A 27,043-nucleotide genomic window follows, 5' to 3' on the forward strand; every position below is an offset into this window, starting at 1 on the left:
TTGCGAGGGAATCATTTGAATATCCGGCCCCTTTTTCCGTACGACCGTGCGGCCGCTTCGACTGCCTCTGAATGAGGTCCAGAGTGCAGACAGAGATTCTTACAAGCAGGGACAAGTAGAGTGCAATTAAATGACTGACAAAAACTAGCAGAAATCTACGAGAAAGTGCATCAGGTCAGGTGACTTCTGACAGGACAGATGCTATAACCGGCAGCACCAAGATCCTGACGTGCTTTAACTATTCAGGGAGCCAATCAGAACCCCGAGAACAGAGACAGGCCCCTTGCAATTAATTACACTGCAGCTGAGTAGTTGCACGTACAGAGACATGCCGCTACAATTCATTATACTGCAGCTGAGTAGTTGCACATACAGAGACATGCCGCTACAATTCATTACTCTGCAGCTGAGTAGTTGCACGTACAGAGACATGCCGCTACAATTCATTACACTGCAGCTGAGTAGTGGCACATACAGAGACATGCCGTTACAATTCATTACTCTGCAGCTGAGTAGTTGCACGTACAGAGACATGCCGCTACAATTCATTACACTGCAGCTGAGTAGAGGCACATACAGAGACATGCCGCTACAATTCATTACACTGCAGCTGAGTAGTGGCACATACAGAGACATGCCGCTACAATTCATTACACTGCAGCTGAGTAGAGGCACATACAGAGACATGCCGCTACAATTCATTACACTGCAGCTGAGTAGTGGCACATACAGAGACATGCCGCTACAATTCATTACTCTGCAGCTGAGTAGTGGCACATACAGAGACATGCCGCTACAATTCATTACTCTGCAGCTGAGTAGTGGCACATACAGAGACATGCCGCTACAATTCATTACTCTGCAGCTGAGTAGTGGCACATACAGAGACATGCCGCTACAATTCATTACTCTGCAGCTGAGTAGTTGCACATACAGAGACATGCCGCTACAATTCATTACTCTGCAGCTGAGTAGTTGCACATACAGAGACATGCCGCTACAATTCATTACTCTGCAGCTGAGTAGAGGCACATACAGAGATATGCCGCTACAATTCATTACACTGCAGCTGAGTAGTTGCACATACAGAGACATGCCGCTACAATTCATTACTCTGCAGCTGAGTAGTGGCACATACAGAGACATGCCGCTACAATTCATTACTCTGCAGCTGAGTAGTGGCACATACAGAGACATGCCGCACAATTCATTACTCTGCAGCTGAGTAGTTGCACGTACAGAGACATGCCGCTACAATTCATTACACTGCAGCTGAGTAGTTGCACATACAGAGACATGCCGCTACAATTCATTACTCTGCAGCTGAGTAGTGGCACATACAGAGACATGCCGCTACAATTCATTACTCTGCAGCTGAGTAGTGGCACGTACAGAGACATGCCGCTACAATTCATTACTCTGCAGCTGAGTAGTGGCACATACAGAGACATGCCGCTACAATTCATTACTCTGCAGCTGAGTAGAGGCACATACAGAGACATGCCGCTACAATTCATTACTCTGCAGCTGAGTAGTTGCACGTACAGAGACATGCCGCTACAATTCATTATACTGCAGCTGAGTAGTGGCACATACAGAGACATGCCGCTACAATTCATTACTCTGCAGCTGAGTAGTGGCACATACAGAGACATGCCGCTACAATTCATTACTCTGCAGCTGAGTAGTTGCACATACAGAGACATGCCGCTACAATTCATTACACTGCAGCTGAGTAGTGGCACATACAGAGACATGCCGCTACAATTCATTACTCTGCAGCTGAGTAGTTGCACGTACAGAGACATGCCGCTACAATTCATTACTCTGCAGCTGAGTAGTGGCACATACAGAGACATGCCGCTACAATTCATTACTCTGCAGCTGAGTAGCTGCAGGTACAAGAAAGCATCCCTGTTGCAGTAACAACCAGGACCAACAGACAGTGCGGCCACAGAGAGTCGTGGTTGCCTAGCGGGATTGTCGGCTAGGGCAATGGCCGTCAGGACTATCGGCCATTGCGGCTGGCGTGACGCCGGATCTGTAAGCCGCTGAGGCGGCTTCTAACAGCCATTGGTTCCATAGCCTAACACCGCACATTGCCTGCATGTTGTGTATAAAATAAATTGCAGGTACACATTTACAGTATGAGCTCAACTACAAAATGTGCAAGGAGCCAACAGTAATAGAACTCAATGGTATGTTAATTCTGTGTACGGACGTATTGTATGTGTACACAGGAAAATAGACATGCATCCAACTGTAACTTCATAATGTGTCATTTGTATTATGAGTAAAAGGATAGCCCATACTGTCAGATTATAAGTACCTCTATTGTTTATTTCTCCATAGGACGGAGGCTCGGCATTGCTATCAGCCTGTCAGCATGGACATTATCACGTTGTGGAAACTCTTCTGAAAAATGGAGCAAACATCCATGAGCAGCTTGGTGTATGTATTTTACACTCACAGCCAGTCACACTAAGCACATCTCACAGCTAAAGCAGGCATGGCATCATCACCATCATTATTATTATTATTATAATCATCATCATTATTATTATTATCATCATCATGGGAAACGAATTCCATATTCATATATATAACATCCATGTTTGTGTATAAATATGAAATGGACTTATTGTAAGTGGGATTTTGCAGGAAAACGTAATTAACCAATATTATCATGAATAAAAGAGGAATGTAAAGAGAAGATCTAGTTAGACGTGACTAACAGAGAAAGTATTGGGAAGTGTATGCAGAAGGTACATGGTGTAAGAAAAAGTGGGGCAGTTTCAGGCAGAACGATCTAATTGAAGATGGATGGGGGTGGGGAAGGGGGGTATTTTATATAAAAAAACACAAATGAATGGTCCACAGTGCGCTGTCTTTCTCTTTTGGTTCCCGACGTACTATGGAATCTTCCTCTCAATAAAAAGAAGAGAAACAAAAACACAGTCTGTGTATAAATCCCATGTACTATAGGTATGATCGAGATGAGCTAGTGAGTAACTCACCTATCCTAGGTGAGATGCATTCATCAAAAGGTATCTTTCATATTTCCTCCTCAATCTAAATTTAAGGGTATTACATGCGGGTATCCCCCTTTAGGGAACAAACTCACCTGAATTCAGGTTTAGATGTTCCACAAAAGGTATCTTTATATATCCCAGTGGGTCGTCTCAGCGGGTTTATCCCTCTGGGTACCCAATCAGCAATACCATACCAACATATTCCAGTAAACGTCAAGTTCATATAGCATCACTTCATAAAGTGCAGATGTTCAAAATTCTTGGTTAAAAATATTTTTATTCTCCAAACAAAGCAGCATAAAAATCAACATAAAAAGAGTAGTCCAATATAAACAGATGGGCCTTCCAAAAAGGTATGGTTGCATAAAAAATTGTAATCCCACTCACCCGGAATGAGTGAAACACCAACAATCAAAAATCTTATGGCCCACCGAATGGAGAATCCCTTACCACCAACGCGTTTCGAACCCCTCAGGTCCTTCCTCAAGGTGTGGGGGTATTTTATGTTGGATGGAAATCTGAAGATGGTGTTAACTACTGGGGCAAAACTCCACAAAGCTTTGCTTTTTGGAGTTTAGTACATAGGAGTCAGATCATAGTCCCCATTGATAATAATGGGGACTGCAATCTGAAGTGCTAATTAGCACTTTGCTGGAGATAGACCAGTTACCGAGTGATAAAGTGGAGACATTCCCCATAGTAATCAGCATCTTGCTATGATTTATATAGCACCAGAGGCGGGATGTACTAAATGGCGTGATTCAGAGGCGCTCGCAAAAAACGAGCGCTCGCTCTGAATCAGGGCGGGCACTGTTTTTTTTAGTTGCGGCCTCCTGCCCGCTCGCATAGCTGTGGGTGACCACCCACAGCTATTGCGAGCAGCCAGGATGATGGTCGCGATGGTCAAGACCATCGCGACCATCGGGCTTGCGACGAGACCCATGTGGTAGGGTCTCGTGGCCGCAAACCCCAGAGAGCTTCTGGCTCTAATAGAGCTGGAAGCTCTCCCACTGACATCACTGGTGATGTCAGTGGGGCCGCCCACAAACGGCAGGCAGTCGCTTGGGAACGCCTCCGTTTGTGAAGCCACCCCCCGGCCACGCCTACAAAACGGGGCGAGCTGTCGATCAACATCGACAGCCGCCCCTTTTGTAGTGAGCCACGGAGCGAGTGCTTTGTGCGCACTGGGCCACCATCGACCCGCTTGCAAGCGCATAGCGCTTGCGAGCGGGTCTGAATCAGGCCCTAAGGGCGAAAATGCGGTAAACCCACCGAAAATTGCATTTTAGGGGGTTTTACCGCATTCCCCATATGTACAAAGCTTGCTGGGTAACGCCACCTTCTTACCGAGAAAGTGGTCCTATGCGCTTTCCTTCATGCATATAGGCATTACCAACGCAAAGAGCGGCAGGATGCATTGCATCCCGAGTGCAATGTGCCATGCATCCCACCCTGGGTAAGAATCACTGCTAGAAGATTGTGTGTACTTTCCATCATCAGGTGTCTCCATGTTGCTTCTTACCAGCTGCCAGCAGAACGCTTCTCCATCACCTTCAGCAGCAGAAGAGAAGGTGGAGGAAGGTAAGGGGTAAAGTGGGCAGAAGTGGAAGAAAATAGGGGGAGGTGGGAGAAGGTACAGAACAAGATGAGCAGTGGTTTGTGAAGGACACAGAGTGGGTGGTTGTGAGTAAATGGCACTAATAGGTGGTGGGGGGGTGAATACACACATAAGGATGATAAGAGACACACTGGGTCCTGGACATGGAGATATACACCCTGGGGTATGGGGGGGACATGGATACATATATATATTGGGGACTGGAAGGGACATGGAGACATACACATGGAGGCCTGGGTGGGGCATGGTGACACACTGCGGTCTCGGGGGACAACACAGTTACACACATTGGAGCCTGGAGGTTGACATGGTGACATTTATAAGCAGGGTACTCTAGTCTTGGCAGTCCCCCACTGATGGCGACCCTGTAGAGCACAGTCTATACAATTATAGAAGCTGATTGGCTGCTATGGGTAACTCCACTTTATCTCTCTCCAAGGCTTGATACATCTCCCCCTTATGCGGAGTACACACTAGATGATATATTGTCCGTTCAGTCGATGAATGATATATATCATCCTGACCATCTGTAAGTGTGTACACCCAATGAACTGCGTCTTTTACTTATATCAGATCAGCCGTGCAGAACAGCATCTGTGCAATATATTCTATCTTCATGGCTGATGTGATATATCGGTAAAAGACACAATTCAAAGATATATTAGGTCGGTCGCTCCTCACATCCTTCAAGAGTGTATCCCACCAGGCCCATAGAGAGCTGGTATGGTCACCGGTAATTTTGCGTGCTGAGCAGGGGGTTGCTGTGAACCTCTCAGCCAAGGTCAAATCCAGGGGTGGGGGGCCCAATCAGTGTGATCGCTCCCCCCAACCCCAGCACAGGCAGAGGAGACTGCTCAACGACATCAGCCCACTGCATCCCAGCACTGGAACCCAGTGCTGGGGAGAAAGGCTGCTGACAATTAAGAGGGAAGGGGGACAGCGGTGGATAATTAGTACCTGCTTCCTTACCTCTCGACGCCCCTGTACCCCACATTAGTATTGGAGCTTGCAATCTTTTTCCATCAATGATTATTATTGAAACAGGTATCTGGAAAGAATAGTGGTACTGTACACAAAAATTAAGTGGGAGAGGGGCATAACAAAGTGGAAATTCAGGGAAAGCCAATCATACACTTATAAATGGAGCTTGAACTATGTATCTCAAATGTTCAGTGTGTGTCCAATTTATGTAGATTAGTTTCTTTATGTATCAGGGATATGAATCATTTTTCCTGTTTGTCCTTTGATTAGAGGCTGGGGAATTCTGACTTCCCTAACATTGTGTGATATTACATGCACACACAATCTTTCATTGCACAATTAATGTATAAATACAATGTACAGTATGATTTAAGTTCCTCCCCGCAAACAAACCTGCTGCCTGGGGGGGAGTTGTGTGACCTTATTTAACCAGAACACTTATTGCTTTGAAAATAAATTGCAATATTAACATGCGCCCATAAAGGAAAGATCTTGGGTGAGGTGGGTTTAGCTTGCCAACATAACTAAATATCCACTTACACTTGCAGATATCTTTATATTTAACTTGTAAACTCATACATTACATGCAGGAAATCTTGTACCAGCATGAAAATATAAATTACTGCTTGGTACAGATGGGCTGGAAATACCTAATCTCTATGAGATGTCTGCCTTACCTTTATAATTCCCTTGTTAAATTATTTTTCTAATAAAGTTAATATTTGCCCCAGAAAGATCCCTTTTATGCAATCATTATGACCCCATGAATATAGTTTTTTAAAGCAGAGTACACATTGGCCGATGTGTACCCAGCATGGCGGGACCCGCCATACGGCAAGGGCATACAAACGTGCAGAGGTGTAACTAGGCTCTTTGGAGCCCAGGGCAAGATGAAGAATGGAGCCCCCCCACCCGCCATACCCAACTATGTGTGCTCGCGGCAAAAATTGGCAGTGGCCGTATGTCACAAGGGGCGTGGCCACTGAAAAATGGGAGCATGTCAACATGACACGCTACCCATGTCTTGTCACTCTGGGGAACATTCCTTTGCATTCCATATGCACCTCACCTATATGGTGGTTTCTCACAATGGGCAACCTCTGAAGAAATGTATCCTCCCTGGGCAGATAACGTCTTCAGTCGGTATTCACTATTCATGTAGGATATCACATGCTCTGGGAGATGCCTGTTTGTGTAGGAATGTTATCAAGGTCATCATCACACAACAGCAGATCAAGCAGACTCGTGCCCCCTATGTCACTTCCAACCCCGTGCGTCTCTCAGCCACACCATCATCTCCTCTTTGCATCTCTTCAGTCACACCATCATGTTCCGCCTACATCTCTCTCCCACAACATCATGTTATGCATCTCTCCCTATCCCTCTTCACTCTGTATCTCTCAGTCTCCCCTCCCTTCACTCTGTGTCAAACAGCCTCCCCCTTCACTCTGTGTCTCTCTGTGTTTCCCACCTACAGTCATTGTGGGTCTCTCTCTGTGTTTCCCCCTCCAGTCATTGTGTGTCTCTCTCTGTGTTTCCTGAATCCCCCTCCAGTAATTCTGTGTTTGCCCCCTCCAGTTATTGTGTGTCTCTGCCCCCCCCCCCTTCCTGTCATTGTGTGTTTCTCAGTGTTCCACTCTCCCCCGTTAACTGTCAGCCGTCCTCACCTGTCTGGATGAGCAGACAAACAATGAGACCAGGCAGGCGCTGGAGCTCTTCTTCCCGGCAGGATACATGACACTCCTGGCGTGCCTCTCCTGGCAGCAAAGTGGGGGGTGCAGGCTCATGGTGCTCAGCGGCACAATGACGGGTCTGACTCTGTGGTGGGCGGTGGCGCAATGGCAGGTGGTATGGGTACGCAGCCCTAGCCAGCGGTGCTCCCCTCTGCTGGGCCTGCCAGGGCACGTGCCCCACTCGCTCCAACCCACGTTACGCCACTGCACACTTGCTGATGCCGGGTCCGACGGGGGAGACAGATGTGTCATACTGCATTCTGCAGCATGACATTGTTAGTGACATCCCCCATCAAGTAGGGTCTACGGGCGATGTCGCTAATGACCCGCAGGACTGCGCATATCCTGGGTACACACTAGATGATGTACCCGATATGTCGCTCTGATCCACAGGATCGGGTGACATATCATCTAGTGTGTATTCACCTTATGTGGTTGTCTCTTCAAAATGCAATGTCAGTAGAGGAAGAACTGCCTGCATCTCCTTGTGCAATAATGGTGGCAGCAGTACAGCTATCACTTGTATGCATAATAGTGGTACACAATAGTTCCACGCTTTCTTCTGTGACATTGGTCCTGAGTTAGAGGCACACACAAATCCCATCACAACTGTGATTCCATATGCAGAGGTTCTTTGTAAATATGCTAATAATTTAGCTGATGTCTTGTGCACAGAGGCACCCACCTTCACCGCGTTACATCTGCCGCTTGCGTTCAAAAGATGAAACATCGGGAACATTGGAAGCACACTGAACATCTGGGCAACACTATGATATCTCAGAATGTTCGTCTAACAGGGGCCTCTGCAACTGCTACAAATCTGCAGAGGCTCACAAGGGCACATCCAGAAAATGGTCCAGACACTCCTTTGTTTTAGTAGCCACCCCCCTTTACCTATACTTTTAAATCAGAGTAACTTGTATGCCCTCCCAACCCCCGAACTATCGAAACAAACTTGAATTATTAATGAGAAATGTATTAATATGAGATCAACTTACAAGCATTAACGCATCAATCTCCCCACTAATCCCCCATCCAACCCCGCACCGCCGCACACTGCGCTCAAAACATTTCTGCACTTGGAGTATGTCAAGGGAACTTATGAAAGTTACATCGATATTATTGAATCGCAAACTGATGTTTCATGCCCAATGGCTTCTTTTCAGTTTGCCATCATTGATGAGAGGTTGGTGTTTGCCCACCACCAATGCCCATAATCACCTCCCCTGCTTTTGCTGCATTATAAATGGCTCCAACTTTCAAAGAAGACATTTCCAACCTTTCAGAGAAAACCTAACAGTCAGTACATTTACCCTGAAGTTTCCCCATTGCAGTGCCCTAGAGGCTGGGTACAATGAGTTCACAATTGTATAGTTTCAGAAAATAAAATACTTTTCCTGGGCAGTTCTGCATTTGCTATCTAAAACGAATGAGATGTCATCTGAGCTTTACTTTCAATATTATTTCATTTTCTCTATATAGTGTACTTCTCTTATTTTTACTTGGTACTAGGGGTGTGCACCGGCCACTTTTCGTGTTTTGTGTTTTGGTTTTGGATCTGGATCTTTCTTCGTGTTTTGGATCTGGATTGGTTTTGCCAAAACCACCCTTCCGTGTTTTGGGTTCTGGGTTTTGTGTTTTGGATCTGTATTTTTTTGAAAAAAAGCATAAAAACAGCTAAAATCACAGAATTTGTAGGTTTTTCTGCTCCTATGCTATTATTAACCTCAATAACCTTAATTTCCACTCATTTCCAGTCTATTCTGAATACCTCACACCTCACAATAGTGTTTTTATGTCCAAAAGGTTGCACCGAGGTAGCTGGATGACTATGCTAAGCGACACGAGTGGGCGGCACAAACACGTGACCCATCTAGGCGTGAAACTGCAGTGGCAGACATGATGGCATTGAAAAACTAGGCCCCAAACTGTACATAATGCAAAGAAAAAAAAGAGGTGCAAGATGGAATTGTCCTTGGGCCCTCCCACCCACCCTTATGTTGTATAAACAGGACATGCACACTTTAACAAACCAATCATTTCAGCGCCAGGGTCTGCCACACAACTGTGGCTGAAATGATTGGTTCGTTTGGGCCCCCACAAAACAAGCTGGCAATTTATCTGTCCCTGCACAAACTGGCTCTACGGAGGCAAGATGTCATCCTCATCCTCCTCATCCACCGATTCCTCACCCTCTTCAGTGTGTACATCCTCATCCTCACAGAGTATTAATTCGTCCCTGCTGGAACCACAGGTCCCTCTGTACGTTCTGGAGGTTGGTCTCCCTGGAAGAGTTGATAATTCATTTTATGAACATCATCTTCTCCACATTTTGTGGAAGCAACCTCCTACGCCTTTCGCTGACAAGGTTCCCGGCTGCACTAAACACTCTTTCGGAGTACACACTGGAGGGGGGGCAACTCAGGTAAAATAGAGCCAGTTTGTACAGGGACCTCCAAATTGCTTCTTTTTCCTGCCAGTACAGGTACGGACTGTCTGACATGCCTACTTGGATGCTGTCACCGATGTAATCCTTTAACAGACAGACGCACGCTTGTCGCTGCTGCTTTGAGGATTCAAGTACGGCTACAGCCCACACAATTCACAAAGACAGAAAAAAAAAAAGAATATTTTTATTGTTTGTGGAGCACACTTTGAGGGTTACACCACCCTTTAACAGACAGACGCACGCTTGTCGCTGCTGCTTTGAGGATGCAAGTGCGGCTACAGCCCACACAATTCACAAAGACAGAAAAAAGAAGAAGAATATTTTTATTGTTTGTGTAGCACACTTTGAGGGTGTCACCACCCTTTAACAGACAGACGCACGCTTGTCGCTGCTGCTTTAAGGATGCAGGTGCGGCTACAGCCCACACATTTCACAAAGACCGAAAAAAAAAGAACAATATTTTAATTGTTTGTGTAGCACACTTTGAGGGTGTCACCACCCTTTAACAGACAGACGCACGCTTGTCGCTGCTGCTTTAAGGATGCAGGTGCGGCTACAGCCCACACAATTCACAAAGACAGAAAAAAGAAGAAGAATATTTTTATTGTTTGTGTAGCACACTTTGAGGGTGTCACCACCCTTTAACAGACAGACGCACGCTTGTCGCTGCTGCTTTGAGGATGCAAGTGCGGCTACATCGCACACAAGTCACAAACACATTAAAAAAATAGTTTTTTATTTTTTGGAGCACTTTGAGAGTTAAACCACCCTTTAACAGACAGACGCACGCTTGTCGCTGCTGCTTTAAGGATGCAGGTGCGGCTACAGCCCACACATTTCACAAAGACCGAAAAAAAAAGAACAATATTTTAATTGTTTGTGTAGAACACTTTGAGGTGTCACCACCCTTTAACAGACAGACGCACGCTTGTCGCTGCTGCTTTAAGGATGCAGGTGCGGCTACAGCCCACACAATTCACATAGACAGAAAAAAGAAGAAGAATATTTTTATTGTTTGTGTAGCACACTTTGAGGGTGTCACCACCCTTTAACAGACAGACGCACGCTTGTCGCTGCTGCTTTAAGGATGCAGGTGCGGCTACAACCCACACAATTCACATAGACAGAAAAAAGAAGAAGAATATTTTTATTGTTTGTGTAGCACACTTTGAGGGTGTCACCACCCTTTAACAGACAGACGCACACTTGTCGCTGCTGCTTTAAGGATGCAGGTGCGGCTACAGCCCACACATTTCACAAAGACCAAAAAAAAAAGAACAATATTTTAATTGTTTGTGTAGCACACTTTGAGGGTGTCACCACCCTTTAACAGACAGACGCACGCTTGTCGCTGCTGCTTTAAGGATGCAGGTGCGGCTACAGCCCACACAATTCACAAAGACAGAAAAAAGAACAATATTTTAATTGTTTGTGTAGCACACTTTGAGGGTGTCACCACCCTTTAACAGACAGACGCACGCTTGTCGCTGCTGCTTTAAGGATGCAGGTGCGGCTACAGCCCACACAATTCACAAAGACAGAAAAAAGAAGAAGAATATTTTTATTGTTTGTGTAGCACACTTTGAGGGTGTCACCACCCTTTAACAGACCGACGCACGCTTGTCGCTGCTGCTTTAAGGATGCAGGTGCGGCTACAGCCCACACATTTCACAAAGACCGAAAAAAAAGAACAATATTTTAATTGTTTGTGTAGCACACTTTGAGGGTGTCACCACCCTTTAACAGACAGACGCACACTTGTCGCTGCTGATTTAAGGATGCAGGTGTGGCTACAGCCCACACATTTCACAAAGACCGAAAAAAAAATAACAATATTTTAATTGTTTGTGTAGCACACTTTGAGGGTGTCACCACCCTTTACAGACAGACACACACTTGTCGCTGCTGCTTTAAGGATGCAGGTGCGGCTACAGCCCACACAATTCACAAAGACAGAAAAAAGAACAATATTTTAATTGTTTGTGTAGCACACTTTGAGGGTGTCACCACCCTTTAACAGACAGACGCACGCTTGTCGCTGCTGCTTTAAGGATGCAGGTGCGGCTACAGCCCACACAATTCACAAAGACAGAAAAAAGAAGAAGAATATTTTTATTGTTTGTGTAGCACACTTTGAGGGTGTCACCACCCTTTAACAGACAGACGCACGCTTGTCGCTGCTGCTTTGAGGATGCAAGTGCGGCTACATCGCACACAAGTCACAAACACATTAAAAAAATAGTTTTTTATTTTTTGGAGCACTTTGAGAGTTACACCACCCTTTAACAGACAGACACACGCTTGTCGCTGCTGCTTTAAGGATGCAGGTGCGGCTACAGCCCACACATTTCACAAAGACCGAAAAATAAAGAACAATATTTTAATTGTTTGTGTAGCACACTGTGAGGGTGTCACCACCCTTTAACAGACAGACGCACACTTGTCGCTGCTGCTTTAAGGATGCAGGTGCGGCTACAGCCCACACAATTCACAAAGACAGAAAAAAAAAGAACAATATTTTAATTGTTTGTGTAGCACACTTTGAGGGTGTCACCACCCTTTAACAGACAGACGCACGCTTGTCGCTGCTGCTTTGAGGATGCAGGTGGAATCTAGACGGGATTTGGAACCGAGGACACACTACCTCCATCAATTGTCTAAATCCCACTGCACTAATGTCGGATACCGGACGCACGTCTAACACCAACATAGCAGTCAAGGCCTCAGTTATACGTTTTGCTTCAGGATGACTGCTGTCGTACTTCATCCTCATCGCTAGGGACTGTTGGAGGGTCAATTGTTTAGTAAAAGTAGTGATGTTCCTACTTCCTCTCTGGGATGATGAACAACTCCCAGCAGCAGCAACAGCACTAGGAGGAAGTGGTTCTTGATCTTTCCCTATTTTATTTTTATCAGAGAAAGTTTGGTCCTCCATTTATGTTATATTGATATATATACGTGCGGCTAAAGCGCACACAAACACAGAAAATATTTTTTTATTTTTGCTGGAGAGTAGTGCACTTTGTGGGTTACACCACCCTTTAAGAAATGAGCCAGCCGGCTCTTTACTTAAGGGACACAGGCGCACGCTTGGCGCTGCTCCTTTGTTGATGCACATGCAGCCACAGTGCACACAATTCACAAACACAGAAAATATATATTTTTTTGGTTTGGAGTGTACTTTGGGGGTTACAGAACCCTTTAACGGTCAAGCCAGCCGGCCCTTTACTTATGACACAGGCGCACGCTTGGCACTACTTTGTTGATGCACGTGCGGCTACTGCGCACACAATTCACACACACAGAAAATAATTTTTTTTTTGGTTTGGACTGGAGTGTACTTTCGGGGGTTACAGCACCCTTTAACGGTCTAGCCAGCCGGCCCTTTACTTATGACACAGGCGCACGCTTGGCACTACTTTGTTGATGCACGTGCGGCTACTGCGCACACAATTCACAAACACAGAAAATAATTTTTTTTTTGGTTTGGACTGGAGTGTACTTTCAGGGGTTACAGCACCCTTTAACGGTCAAGCCAGCCGGCCCTTTACTTATAACACAGGCGCACGCTTGGCACTACTTTGTTGATGCACGTGCGGCTACTGCGCACACAAGTCACAAACACAGAAAATATATATTTTTTTGGTTTGGAGTGTACTTTGGGGGTTACAGAACCCTTTAACGGTCAAGCCAGCTGGCCCTTTACTTATGACACAGGCGCACGCTTGGCACTACTTTGTTGATGCACGTGCGGCTACTGCGCACACAATTCACAAACACAGAAAATAATTTTTTTTTGGTTTGGACTGGAGTGTACTTTGGGGGTTACAGCACCCTTTAACGGTCAAGCCAGCCGGCCCTTTACTTATGACACAGGCGCACGCTTGGCACTACTTTGTTGATGCACATGCGGCTACTGCGCACACAATTCACAAACACAGAAAATAATTTTTTTTTTGGTTTGGACTGGAGTGTACTTTGGGGGTTACAGCACCCTTTAACGGTCAAGCCAGCTGGCCCTTTACTTATGACACAGGCACACGCTTGGCACTACTTTGTTGATGCACATGCGGCTACTGCGCACACAATTCACAAACACAGAAAAAAAATTTTTTTTTTGGTTTGGACTGGAGTGTACTTTGGGGGTTACAGCACCCTTTTAATGGTCAAGCCAGCCGGCCCTTTACTTATGACACAGGCGCACGCTTGGCACTACTTTGTTGATGCACGTGCGGCTACTGCGCACACAATTCACAAACACAGAAAATAATTTTTTTTTTGGTTTGGACTGGAGTGTACTTTGGGGGTTACAGCACCCTTTAACGGTCAAGCCAGCCGGCCCTTTACTTATGACACAGGCGCACGCTTGGCACTACTTTGTTGATGCACGTGCGGCTACTGCGCACACAATTCACAAACACAGAAAATAATTTTTTTTTTGGTTTGGACTGGACTGTACTTTCGGAGGTTACAGCACCCTTTAACGGTCAAGCCAGCCGGCCCTTTACTTATGACACAGGCGCACACTTGGCACTACTTTGTTGATGCACGTGCGGCTACTGCGCACACAATTCACAAACACAGAAAATAATTTTTTTTTGGTTTGGACTGGAGTGTACTTTGGGGGTTACAGCACCCTTTAACGGTCAAGCCAGCCGGCCCTTTACTTATGACACAGGCGCACGCTTGGCACTACTTTGTTGATGCACGTTCGGCTACTGCGCACACAATTCACAAACACAGAAAATAATATTTTTTTTGATTTGGACTGGAGTGTACTTTCGGGGGTTACAGCACCCTTTAACGGTCAAGCCAGCCGGCCCTTTACTTATGACACAGGCGCATGCTTGGCACTACTTTGTTGATGCACGTGCGGCTACTGCACACACAATTCACAAACACAGAAAATAAATTTTTTTTTGGTTTGGACTGGAGTGTACTTTGGGGGTTACAGCACCCTTTAACGGTCAAGCCAGCCGGCCCTTTACTTATGACACAGGCGCACGCTTGGCACTACTTTGTTGATGCACATGCGGCTACTGCGCACACAATTCACAAACAAAGAAAATAATTTTTTTTTTGGTTTGGACTGGAGTGTACTTTGGGGGTTACAGCACCCTTTAACGGTCAAGCCAGCCGGCCCTTTACTTATGACACAGGCGCACGCTTGGCACTACTTTGTTGATGCACGTGCGGCTACTGCGCACACAATTCACAAACACAGAAAATAATTTTTTTTTTGGTTTGGACTGGAGTGTACTTTTGGGGGTTACAGCACTCTTAACGGTCAAGCCAGCCGGCCCTTTACTTATGACACAGGCGCACGCTTGGCACTACTTTGTTGATGCACGTTCGGCTACTGCGCACACAATTCACAAACACAGAAAATAATTTTTTTTTTGGTTTGGACTGGAGTGTACTTTCGGGGGTTACAGCACCCTTAACGGTCAAGCCAGCCGGCCCTTTACTTATGACACAGGCGCACGCTTGGCACTACTTTGTTGATGCACGTGCGGATACTGCGCACACAATTCACAAACACAGAAAATAATTTTTTTTTTGGTTTGGACTGGAGTGTACTTTGGGGGTTACAGCACCCTTTAACGGTCAAGCCAGCCGGCCCTTTACTTATGACACAGGCGCACGCTTGGCACTACTTTGTTGATGCACATGCGGCTACTGCGCACACAATTCACAAACACAGAAAATAATTTTTTTTTTGGTTTGGACTGGAGTGTACTTTTGGGGGTTACAGCACTCTTAACGGTCAAGCCAGCCGGCCCTTTACTTATGACACAGGCGCACGCTTGGCACTACTTTGTTGATGCACGTTCGGCTACTGCGCACACAATTCACAAACACAGAAAATAATTTATTTTTTGGTTTGGACTGGAGTGTACTTTCGGGGGTTACAGCACCCTTAACGGTCAAGCCAGCCGGCCCTTTACTTATGACACAGGCGCACGCTTGGCACTACTTTGTTGATGCACGTGCGGATACTGCGCACACAATTCACAAACACAGAAAATAATTTTTTTTTTGGTTTGGACTGGAGTGTACTTTGGGGGTTACAGCACCCTTTAACGGTCAAGCCAGCCGGCCCTTTACTTATGACACAGGCGCACGCTTGGCACTACTTTGTTGATGCACGTGCGGCTACTGCGCACACAATTCACAAACACAGAAAATATATTATTTTTTTAGCACTTGGGGGGAGCACCCCTGATGGACAGAGCACCCCCTGGACAACACTACAGCACCCCTTTAGGACTGGGACACTGCACAGGACTTTGGAGTGGACACAGCCCCTATGGAGAACTGACTGCACAACACAGTCCAGCCAGCCCCTATGGACTTTGAAGTAGTGGACACAGCCCCTATTAACAACAGCAGCACAGCACAACACAGCCAGCCCCTATGGACTTTGAAGTAGTGGACAACAGCACCACTACACTACACTACACTACACAGCCCTAACTCCCACCCTCCCTCTTCACTGTCCACAGCCGAGTGAGAAAATGGCGCCGACGCGGGTACCTTATATAGGATCCAAAACCCGCGAGACTCGGAAGGCGGGATGATGACGTTTTGCCTCGATTTCAGATCCGAGTCAGGCGGGAAAAGTCGAGCCTGATTCGGATCGGACTCGGATCGGGGGGGCTCGGGGGGGTTCGGATTTCAGAAATCCGAACCCGCTCACCCCTACTTGGTACTAATATCAATAATAGTGGTTTTTAAATCTCATTAAACACATAATTATAATTTGTTTACTCTCCCAGAAAGACTGAAGGGCAGAATATCAGGGAGTTCTCCATGACTCCTGTAAGAATAGACTGTTCACTTTATTGGGGAAGTCAATGGTGCAGGTGCAACATGATGCAAGTGGCCTTCTGGGGGTGAGACATGACACAAATACCCTTTGGGTGCGAACCACAATGGTACAATTCATCGTGGCCTTACCCTGCAGTACTGTATGGGGCCAAGATGATAATTGTATTGTCATGCCCCTCGCAATTGCCACTTCTGCCAGAAGTGAACCAGTAGAATAATTACTTTATCAAGGGACAGCATAAAAAGTAGGTAAGTATGGGTTACATTCCCAAATTCATAACTATACAATGATATCAAGAATTAAATTCTGAAACTTTTGTGGATAAAGTATGTTTTCCTATTGTTTCAGGATGGGGCAACTCCTATCTTTCTTGCGGCACAGGGAGGTTATGTGGACGTTGTTCGATTATTGCTCACATTTGGGGCAAAGGTGAATCAGCCTCGGCAGGTAATCGTATAACTCTGATGTCTTACCATAAAGCCAGTATAACCTGTGTACCTTGCCTGAGTACTTTCCGCCTTCACTTCCAATCAGCTTTTATAAGTTTAATGTTTTACAGCTGTTTCAGTGTCAGCTGTAAAAGCAAGTTAGGTTTCTGATCTAACTCTATGAACATGAACTGTTTAAGGACAATAAAGGTTGATTGTTAATAACTTGTATCCCAGGTTAGATGAGTAATTCAGGTCACTTAATGATGTGTCCCCACCCAAACCATCGAATATGGATATGGTACCTTATAGGAAGTGTCATGGGATTATCCTTCTAGAATATTGTCAGTATTTATAAACACAAGTCTTATAACAGAAATCTTGCCATAGATACACCAAAATGTATTAAGCTGGATCTGCAATAAAGTTTAACTGGTTAAACATGTAACACATATACAAGCTACTTTATTTTAATTCATTCTAACTTAAGGTTTCCCCAACGGCTTTTCAGTTACTATTACTTCTCCAAACCCACAAAGGCAAAGTTATTTTAACTTTGTCAAGGGTTAACACATACAATATAGCTCCCTTGATCTTATATACTAATAAAACTCCCACTAACATACAGTCACACTCTCCCTACCTACACAATTCATGAACATTTTGAGAAATAACTATTTAAATTACAGTTTTGACAGTACTGGTACTATATTATATGTCTGCAAGTCATAGAAATTGCCAGAAGCAGCAATATAATGTTCAGTAGGTGCACAAAAAGGGATGTTGCAAGCCCGGGCTTGGGAAAGGTCTTAACTTAGAATCTGGCTATTATTTCTGTTGCTGATATATAGTTATAGTTATTTAGTTCTTATAATGTTGCTGTATACAGCATAGTGCTAAATAGTTTTAATGTATCTCCAAGAAGCCACACTCCCTGACAGCTAGTATAGTTATTGTAAAATCTACAGACATATCCTACAGTATTTCAGTATTACTCCCATTATATTATCCTTCCTAAGAGACAATGGGCCTGATTCAGCAGTGAATGCAAGTTCACTGCTGATCGCAGATTCGAGTGTGCAGAATGGGTCCTGCGTAGCCGCACGTAAGCCCTTGCTAATTAGGATCCTCTTCATCGTTGCCCAAAGCCGGTGATACTATTACAATTTGCTGGATAAATATTTTCCACTGGACTTAACCAATATATCAGAACTTTACCAATTATGTAATATTCAGGTGTCCTATTTCCGTATTACTGCAATAACTACAATTACGAACCTGTGTATATATATATATATATATATATATATGTTTACCACTGCTAACTTGCACATGTCAGCTGTTTCATTATTTTATATGTATCTTTTATGTACTTATTTTTAGTGTGTTTTTTTGATGTCCATTACTGATTTTATTATTAACTTTGTTTCTGACTAACTCCGAATTACAGCAGCTTGGAGGATCAGCTTTATAGCAGCACCATATTTACTTATTTATAGTAATTCTTTCCAAAGCCCTTGAATGACTTTGCCTGATTGACCGGTAGAGGGATTTAAGGGTCAGTGTAGAGGTGGGGTTGGATGCCGTTTTCCAGGAGTGGCTAGCCCAGGATCTGCGTTTATCAATGCAGTGTCCTGGGCTCGCAAGCCAGCCAGCCTAAGTAAGCTGAGGTTTACTCAGCTGGCCGGAGGCCCGGCACCATCCACCATCGCAACCATCGACCACAGGCCCAATGTACAGTATGATTTATAATGCTTTTGTAGAAATTAGTAAGTTCTGCATTACTCAGAAGTTTATGTGGCTTTTAGCTAACTCCTCTGGTAGAAAGCTCTAATAGTGCTGAATTTCACCACTGATAGACGCTCCTTCTATTATTGAAAAGATTGACGTACTGTCACCGGAGGGATAATTTCAGTTGTCTGGAAGTTGTGTGATCACTGACACTGATTAGTCACTGTCACAGTCTCTTAGTGATAGGCTGGCAAATATGGTTACCTTTGGTACTGCACCTTTCTATTCTATAGGATCCCCACAGCAACAGTCAATGACCTATCCTATGCATTTGTCTGTCTGTCGGGGCAGAACTCAACACCCCGGAGACTGCCTACTCTACTCACACAACCCTCTGCCATTCATTGACTCTGTCACGACCCCAGTGTCTAGGCCCCTGGGTCAGTGTTGGCTTAATGATGTGACTCTGGAATCATTTTTCACCGGTGCATGAGCCTTCTAGATTTTTCTCCATTAACAACATTTTTTTAAATATGTCCATCACTTTTTACCAGAGATGGTGTGGTAATAAATGAGTTCACTGTTAACCAATGGCCCGACACATGCGCATTAATAATAACTCTAACTAAACCTATAATCCTAAAACAGTTATATTGTTAGCCCTAACAGAGGTTGCACTCTCCCCCTGGTGTGCTGGCATCAAGGGTAAACACTTGTTCCTGTACACCATTAATGCCAACAGAACATTGTTAAAATTTGTCTAAAGCTAAAACATTCATACACACACCATTCACATAATTAAGGACCACCCAAAGAAAGGCCAGGAGAAAACTATACTGGCGAGTATAATCTTAGGTACATAGGATGATTTGCCCAATCTATCATATGTTAGTTTGGTGGGTGGTTTTATGCATTTCTTAGAATGAGAATGGGCCCCTAGCTCCCTAAGATCCTCCTCAAAACCCTCACCCATAAAGCTCAGGTTAAAATTTTTCCTTGCAACATCTTTCTCGGATCCACTTGTTCTTTGAAAGGATTGTTCAGGGGCCTCTGACAATCGAATAATCATCATGTCTTCTTTATCCCAGGGAGAATGTGAACTGAACAACTTCTTTTCTAAACCGTGACTATTATTACTCTTTTGATTATCAAGATCATTTGAAAGTGGATTTGACCAGTAATAGAATCCATCCTCATCCTCATCCATAGAAGCACTGCCTATCACTGGACAAGTTGTTGTTGATCTTTGGTTCCTTTGCTTGAAATAATCATTGGAGCACTTATCTCTACACCTCAGACTGTGGTTTTCTTCCATCTGAAGGAATTTCATTTTTGTGCAGATCCTGACTGTGGCTCTGTGGAGAAGATGTTGGCGGTGGTAGGTTTTAATTAGGCCAGGAGCTCCTTCGAGTTTAACCTTATATGATGGGATCCCTGGAAACTGTACCACCACTACATAAGGTTCAGATCTCTATCTATTGGTGAGTTTAAATTTGCACAGAATCCCTAAGTCAGGAATGAGAACTTTATCACCTGAAGTACATGGTTCCAAACTCTTAAATCATAGTGGACTTTGTGATTCATTGCCATTTTCTGAGTAAGGTGATGGGCTGCCTGAAGATCTTTCTGTAGTGCCTTTGCAGTCACCCCCAGGCAAACATCTACGGGAAGGCGGCGCTTCTCTTCCAAATATGAGTTTCTTTCTTTGTATTATTGAAAGCAAGCACTAATCAGTCTATGTGCCAACTTCCCTGAGCCTGCTGACTAAGATCCAGGGTTCCCAGCATATTGAGGAGGGTATGATTAAACCTCTTGGGCTTAGGGTCTCCTTGGGGGTGGTAGGGGGTAGCCTTAGGTTTTTTTTATACCAGACTTCACATAATTCTTGACTCAGTCTACTTTCAAATTCCCATCCTTCGTGTAGAGTGTAATTCCACCGGTGGCCCGTAATGGTTTTAAAAAATCTTTCTCATATGGTTCGTGCCATTGATGTGGCTTTCTTGTCTTTAGTCAGATATGCCTGGGAATAACAGGTAAAGTGGGCAGTGACATTTTGCTTCTTCCCTTCTTTTGATTTGAATGTGAGAAAGTCAACACAAACTAGCTTCATTGGACAATAGGAGTTATTCTATTCAAGGGCGCATTTCAGCCTGGTAGTGTCTTTTGAAGCATGCAGTTCACATAAGTCTCACAGTATTGTACTACATCATTTTATATTCAAGGGCAATAAAACCTGTCAGCTATTAGCCAAAAGGTCTTATCGACCCCAAAATGGCCATGATCATTGTGCAAGGATTTGAAGGATGTTGCTTCTCATGTAATACGTATTGCATCTTGGTCATTCAGTTCTTTTTGTTTTCACTTTCTGGTATAATATTCTGTTGTGTATAGCTTTTTAAGCTGCCTACTAAGTAGCCAAGCTCTTTTGCTTTGCAACATTGAGTGGGTATGCCTCCAGCCTTGTTCTATTGCACATTTGACTTCACTAACAAAACGATTTCACTTCTGCTCTTCTTCTATCTGTCCACTGCTTTACCGTCTGAAGGTCACCCATTTTTAAGTCTAAAAAGCCAACAAAAAGCCAAGGGCTTTACCTGTGGTCTCAAAGGAAATGGCACATTCTTCTATGAGACATAAGGCTGATGCCAAGTTGCACTTTAATCCATTCCTCACTTTCTTGTATTCCTGTTCCCCATTTTAGTCTGGGCAAGGTATCGGCATCAATGTTACTGTCCCCAGGTCTATACTTCAGGCAGAAATTATGCAGCGACAGAGCAGCTAGCCACTGATGTCCTGTGGTATCTAGCTTTGCTGAAGTTTGCGCGTGAGAATGTTATTGTCGATTTTTACTCCAAATGCCACACCGTACAAATAATCATGCATTTTGTCCACCACCGCCCACTACAAAGCTAGGAACTCCAGTTTACAGTATGTCCTGGTTAGTTCCTCTTGCTGTGGGTCAATCCCCTACTTATGTAGTACATGGGTCTCAGATGGGAACTGTACATCTAGTACAGAACCCCAATAAACCTTCCAATGAGGCATCTGTATGTAAGATGTATGGTTGGATGTGATCGGCCGTAGGTAAATCACTGCTGGGCCACCAGGGACAATATGTTGATATTCTAATATATATCAATCATTCACCACTGTCTACATGATGAATGTCGGCATGTTGACATTATGACCATGTAGAAATTCTCATGACTGTTGACATATCATACCCAACCCCTTGAAATGGGTCATTTTGGAAGATATACAGTTACACTGTAACCACAACTTATTCTTTCCTCAGCTGTCCAAGTACCAAAAGCTCTGGGGACACTGCTTGACCAGAATGAGACACAGATTTTTACTTATTTGGTTCTATGTACATATTTGTGTTTATGCTGATATACACCGATCAGCTATAACATTAAAACCACTGACAGGTAAAGTGAACATTATCTTGTTACAATGGCACCTGTCAAGGAGTGGAAAATATTAGGTAGCAGGAAACATGAGCAAGCGTAAGAATCAGAAAATTGTGATGGCTAAACAGCTGGGTCAGAGCATTTCTAAAACTGCAGGTTTTGTGGAGTGTTCCTGGTATATAGTGGTTAGTACCTACCAAAAGTGGTCCAAGGGAGGCCAAATGGTGAACCGGCAACAGGGTCATGGGCACCCAAGGCTAATTGATGGTCATGGGGAGTGAAGGCTAGCCCACGTGGACCTATCCCACAGAAGAGCTGTAGCACAAATTGCTGAAATAGATAATAATGGCTATGATAGAATGGTGTCAGAACACACAGTGCATCACGGCTTGCTGCTTATCCGCAGACTGGTCAGAGTGTCCATGCTGACCTCTGTCCACCGCTGAAAGCACCTATAATGGGCACAAGAGCCTCAGAACTGGACCATGGAGCAATGGAAGAAGGTGGCTTGGTCCGATAAATCACATTTTCTATTATATCATGTGGGCAGTAAATGTTGCATGTGTGTCATTTACTTGGGGAAGATATGGCAACAGGATGCACTGTGGGAAGAAGTCAAGCCGGCAGGGGCAGTGTGATGCTCTGGGCAATGTTCTGCTGGGCAACCTTGGGTCATAGCATTCAAGTAGATGTTAATTTGACATGTACCACCTGCCTAAACATTGTTGAAGACCAAGTACATTCCTTCATGGCAACAGTATTCCCTATTGGCAGTGCCCTCTTTCACTATGGATAATGTGCCCTATAAAATTTTGTTCAGGAATGGGTTGAGGAACATGACAAACAGTTCAAGGTGTTGATTTGGCCTCCAAATTCCCCTGATCTCAGTCCGATCAGGCATCAGTGAGATGTGCTGGAAAAACAAGTCCGAGCCATGGAGTTCCCACCTCGCAACTTACAGGACTTAAATGATCTGCTGCTAACGTTTTGGTGCCAGACACCACAGGACATTTTCAGAAGTCTTGTGGAGCCCATGCCATATCGGGACAGAGCTGAACTACACAATATTAGGCAGGTGGTTTTAATGTTTTGGCTGATCGGTGTCACAAACCGTGTAAGAGACCTCCGCCTGAGGCCCCTGCATCTCCCTGTGCGCCTGTGCCATCGCGGGCTGAGGTGCCACTGGCCTGCTGGCTGCGTGACTCTCAACTCTGGACCTTCTCTAGGAAGTCGTCTGCAACATCCCTGCTGTTGTCTGAGTTCCTCTGCCGCTGATCCATGTGCGCACGGCACGCTAGTACACAGGTCTTCTGGAATATGGGCGCAGCCATCTTGGTCCGGGTCAGGTGGTGTCCATGTATCCAGTCACCAGCAGTCAGCTTGCCTCAGACTATCCACACCCGGCTGCTGGAAAAAGACTGTCCTGTGACCCATGCTAGTTGCCAGTGCAAAAAAGTGTTGAATATAGTGATTTAAAATAAATGCAACGATCCTGTACTTCCACAAATACATACATTTAATCCACTATATTGAATGTGTTATATAACATATATATGGTATCTACTCCTTGCTTAATATCAGCTTCAGTCACACACCTAGTTTATAGTCAATACTGAATGGCTATAAACACCATTCTGGGATAATAGCTGTAGCTATTATAACATTGTCTAAATCTATCATTGACAAACAGGTAAAGCACAGAATTTAATAAGTGATGTTTTATAGTTGCTTATAAACTCATAGTGGAAATCCCTTTATTTAAATAAGCAGTATTATATCACTCCTGTGTTTTTCACAATAAACATATATATCTCCAAATAGTCATTTTCGTTCTAGTATAGATTTTATATAGATCTTAATATCAACCCTTAGTGCAATGCTCATGGGAAATATATGTAAATTCTATTACAGTGTAATTTCTGGTATATCTGTTTCTCATGGGACCATGAGTCAGCCCTTCCAGATACTGAGTGGATAGCAGGAGGATAATAACTCCAGTATGCAGCCACAGATTATTTATACAACACACAATATTACAATCTCCATATCAATATAGACTGGCTCTCTTGGGTTTTCACAGAGAGCATAAGGAGTATTGGATTTTTAAAGCATAGTTAGTGGTTACAGGATGCGTCGTGGACCGACGCGGCGTTTCGCTTTAGAAGCTTTATCAAGGTAATATATGATGTTATAATATGATACCTTTACCTTGATAAAGCTTCTAAAGCGAAACGCCGCGTCGGTCCGCGACGCATCCTGTAACCACTAACTATGCTTTAAAAATCCAATACTCCTTATGCTCTCTGTGAAAACCCAAGAGAGCCAGTCTATATTGATATGGAGATTGTAATATTGTGTGTTGTATAAATAATCTGTGGCTGCATACTGGAGTTATTATCCTCCTGCTATCCACTCAGTATCTGGAAGGGCTGACTCATGGTCCCATGAGAAACAGATATACCAGAAATTACACTGTAATAGAATTTACATATATTTCCCATGAGCATTGCACTAAGGTTGATATTAAGATCTATATAAAATCTATACTAGAACGAAAATGACTATTTGGAGATATATATGTTTATTGTGAAAAACACAGGAGTGATATAATACTGCTTATTTAAATAAAGTGATTTGCACTATGAGTTTATAAGCAACTATAAAACATCACTTATTAAATTCTGTGATTTACCTATTTGTCAAAGATAGATTTAGACAATGTCATAATAGCTACTGCTATTACCCCAGAATGGTGTTTATAGCCATTCATTATTGACTATAATCTAGGTGTGTGACTGATGTTGATATTAAGCAAGGAGTAGATACCATATATATGTTATATAACACAGAAGGGGTAATATATAACATATTCAATATAGTGGATTAAATATATGTATTTGTGGAAGTACAGGATCGTTGCATTTATTTTAAATCACTATATTTAACACTTTTTTTCACTACTTACCTTTTAAAAAAAAATTTCGCTGCTGAATTTGTCTCATATGACAATATTAATATGTCAATAAAAGTTACATTTTAATCTACTGTGCACCACTTTAGGCATTTCATTCTTTCTCTTCTAAACATATGGTTCTATATTCTTTGCCTGTGGTAGCACCCCCCAATATATTATAATTAACACTGGGGGTTACCATTGTCCCTTATTATAGGGTACCATGTGGATCCTGTGCGACTAGATAATTTGTATTTTCATAGTTGCCAGTGCAACAATGTCCATTGCTCCTGCATGACCTATGTTCCTGAGCTCCCAGTGTGATACTTCTGCTTTCAAGTTCCAAGTTCCACTCTACTCCAGTCCGGAGTCAGATCCAAGTTCTAAGTTCCACTCTACTCCAGTCCGGAGTCAGATCCAAGTTCTAAGTTCCAAGTTACCCATTCCACTCTACTCCAGTCCGGAGTCAGATCCAAGTTCCAAGTTCCACTCTACTCCAGTCCGGAGTCAGATCCAAGTTTCAAGTTCATTCCATATTGCTCTTGTCCGGAGCCAACTCCAAGTTCATTCCATATTGCTCCAGTCCGGAGCCAACTCCAAGGTCATTCCATATTGCTCCAGTCCGAAGTGAACTCCAAGTTTCAAGTTCATTCCATATTGCTCCAGTCCGGAGCCAATTCCAAGTTTCAAGTTCTTTCCAGTTTACTCCAGTCCAGAGTCAATTCGAATACTCAAGTTCATTCTTCATTACTCCAGTCTGGAATCTAATTTTAATTCTTCAAGCTCATCCTCATCATTCCAGTCTGAAGTCTAACTCCAATTATTATTATTATTATTATTATTATTATTATTATTATTATCATTTATTTATGGTGCCACAAATGTTCCGCAGCGCCTTACAAAGAACATAAACAAGTTGTAAACAAGCGACTTACAGAACAATACAATACAGGACCAGGACATGGATAATATATATTGCTATGTTAGTGACCATAACACCCAGATAAGCAACAGGACATAAGCAACCAAGTGTAGGGTGCCCTAGTGGTGAGTAAGAAGTAGATGAAACTAAAGTAGGGAGAAGCACAAGATCTTCGAGTTCCTTCAGTTCCAAGTCTACAGTTCTTCCTACAGATCCTATTCCAAGTCCAGAGACTATTCAGAGACTTTTGTTCTACAACTTTATTCAGTATCTTCTAGTTGCGTTATCTCTGCACTGTGGACTATATTATAACGTCATATATTACAGTTACCTCTGTTCCTGTATGAGTAGAAACTTCATTAAACCATCCAGTTTTCAACCATCCATTGGTTCAGGTGTCTCTGTCACTCAACCCAGTTCGGGTACACAATCACAAGTTCCTAGTTTCGTGACAATCGGTGTATATATCATGAAGTAGCATGTCACTCCCCATCTTAGTATAATATGATGTTTCCTGGTCTGCAGGTAGCAAGCACAAGTGGGAACACATAAATCGCTAACCGTCCTTACAATGTTTCTTTTACGATATTTTAACTACATGTTGCTAAAGTTTATGGAAATTATATATTATTAGGAATAATAGCAGTTTTGCATTATATATGTGACATTTGTTTCAAGTGTTGTAAAAAAAAAGAGAAATAGTTAAAAAAAATCTTAATAAGAGAACACAGATAAGGGCTTTTGAAATTAAAGTGCATAGCGCCATCTGCTGGGAATTTTTGCTACATTAACTATTCAACGTAACATTTCTTATTTTATCTTTAAAGCTGCATACACACGTAAAGATTTTCTGTCCAACCAGCCAACTAGTTGATTGGTTGGAATGAAAATCTGGTAAGGTATGGGAGTAACTGATGATCAGCAATTTGCTCCTAAATGCCAGAAAACAGA

At 43.7% G+C, this 27,043-nt stretch overlaps 1 protein-coding gene across 1 annotated transcript in view; it reads left to right on the forward strand.

Moving 5' to 3' along the window:
* Window positions 1–27,043, forward strand: part of ANKRD29 (ankyrin repeat domain 29) — an 80,660-nt gene that overhangs the window by 25,647 nt on the left and 27,970 nt on the right. The window contains exons 5-6 of the mRNA XM_088469512.1: window positions 2,353–2,451; window positions 16,994–17,092. Of these exons, the coding sequence (XP_088325638.1) occupies window positions 2,353–2,451; window positions 16,994–17,092 (198 nt within the window). The remainder of the gene's footprint in view (window positions 1–2,352; window positions 2,452–16,993; window positions 17,093–27,043) is intronic.

Source organism: Taudactylus pleione, unplaced genomic scaffold (assembly GCF_031769625.1).
Source record: "Taudactylus pleione unplaced genomic scaffold, aTauple2 ptg000093l, whole genome shotgun sequence".
Lineage (NCBI taxonomy): Eukaryota > Metazoa > Chordata > Amphibia > Anura > Myobatrachidae > Taudactylus > Taudactylus pleione.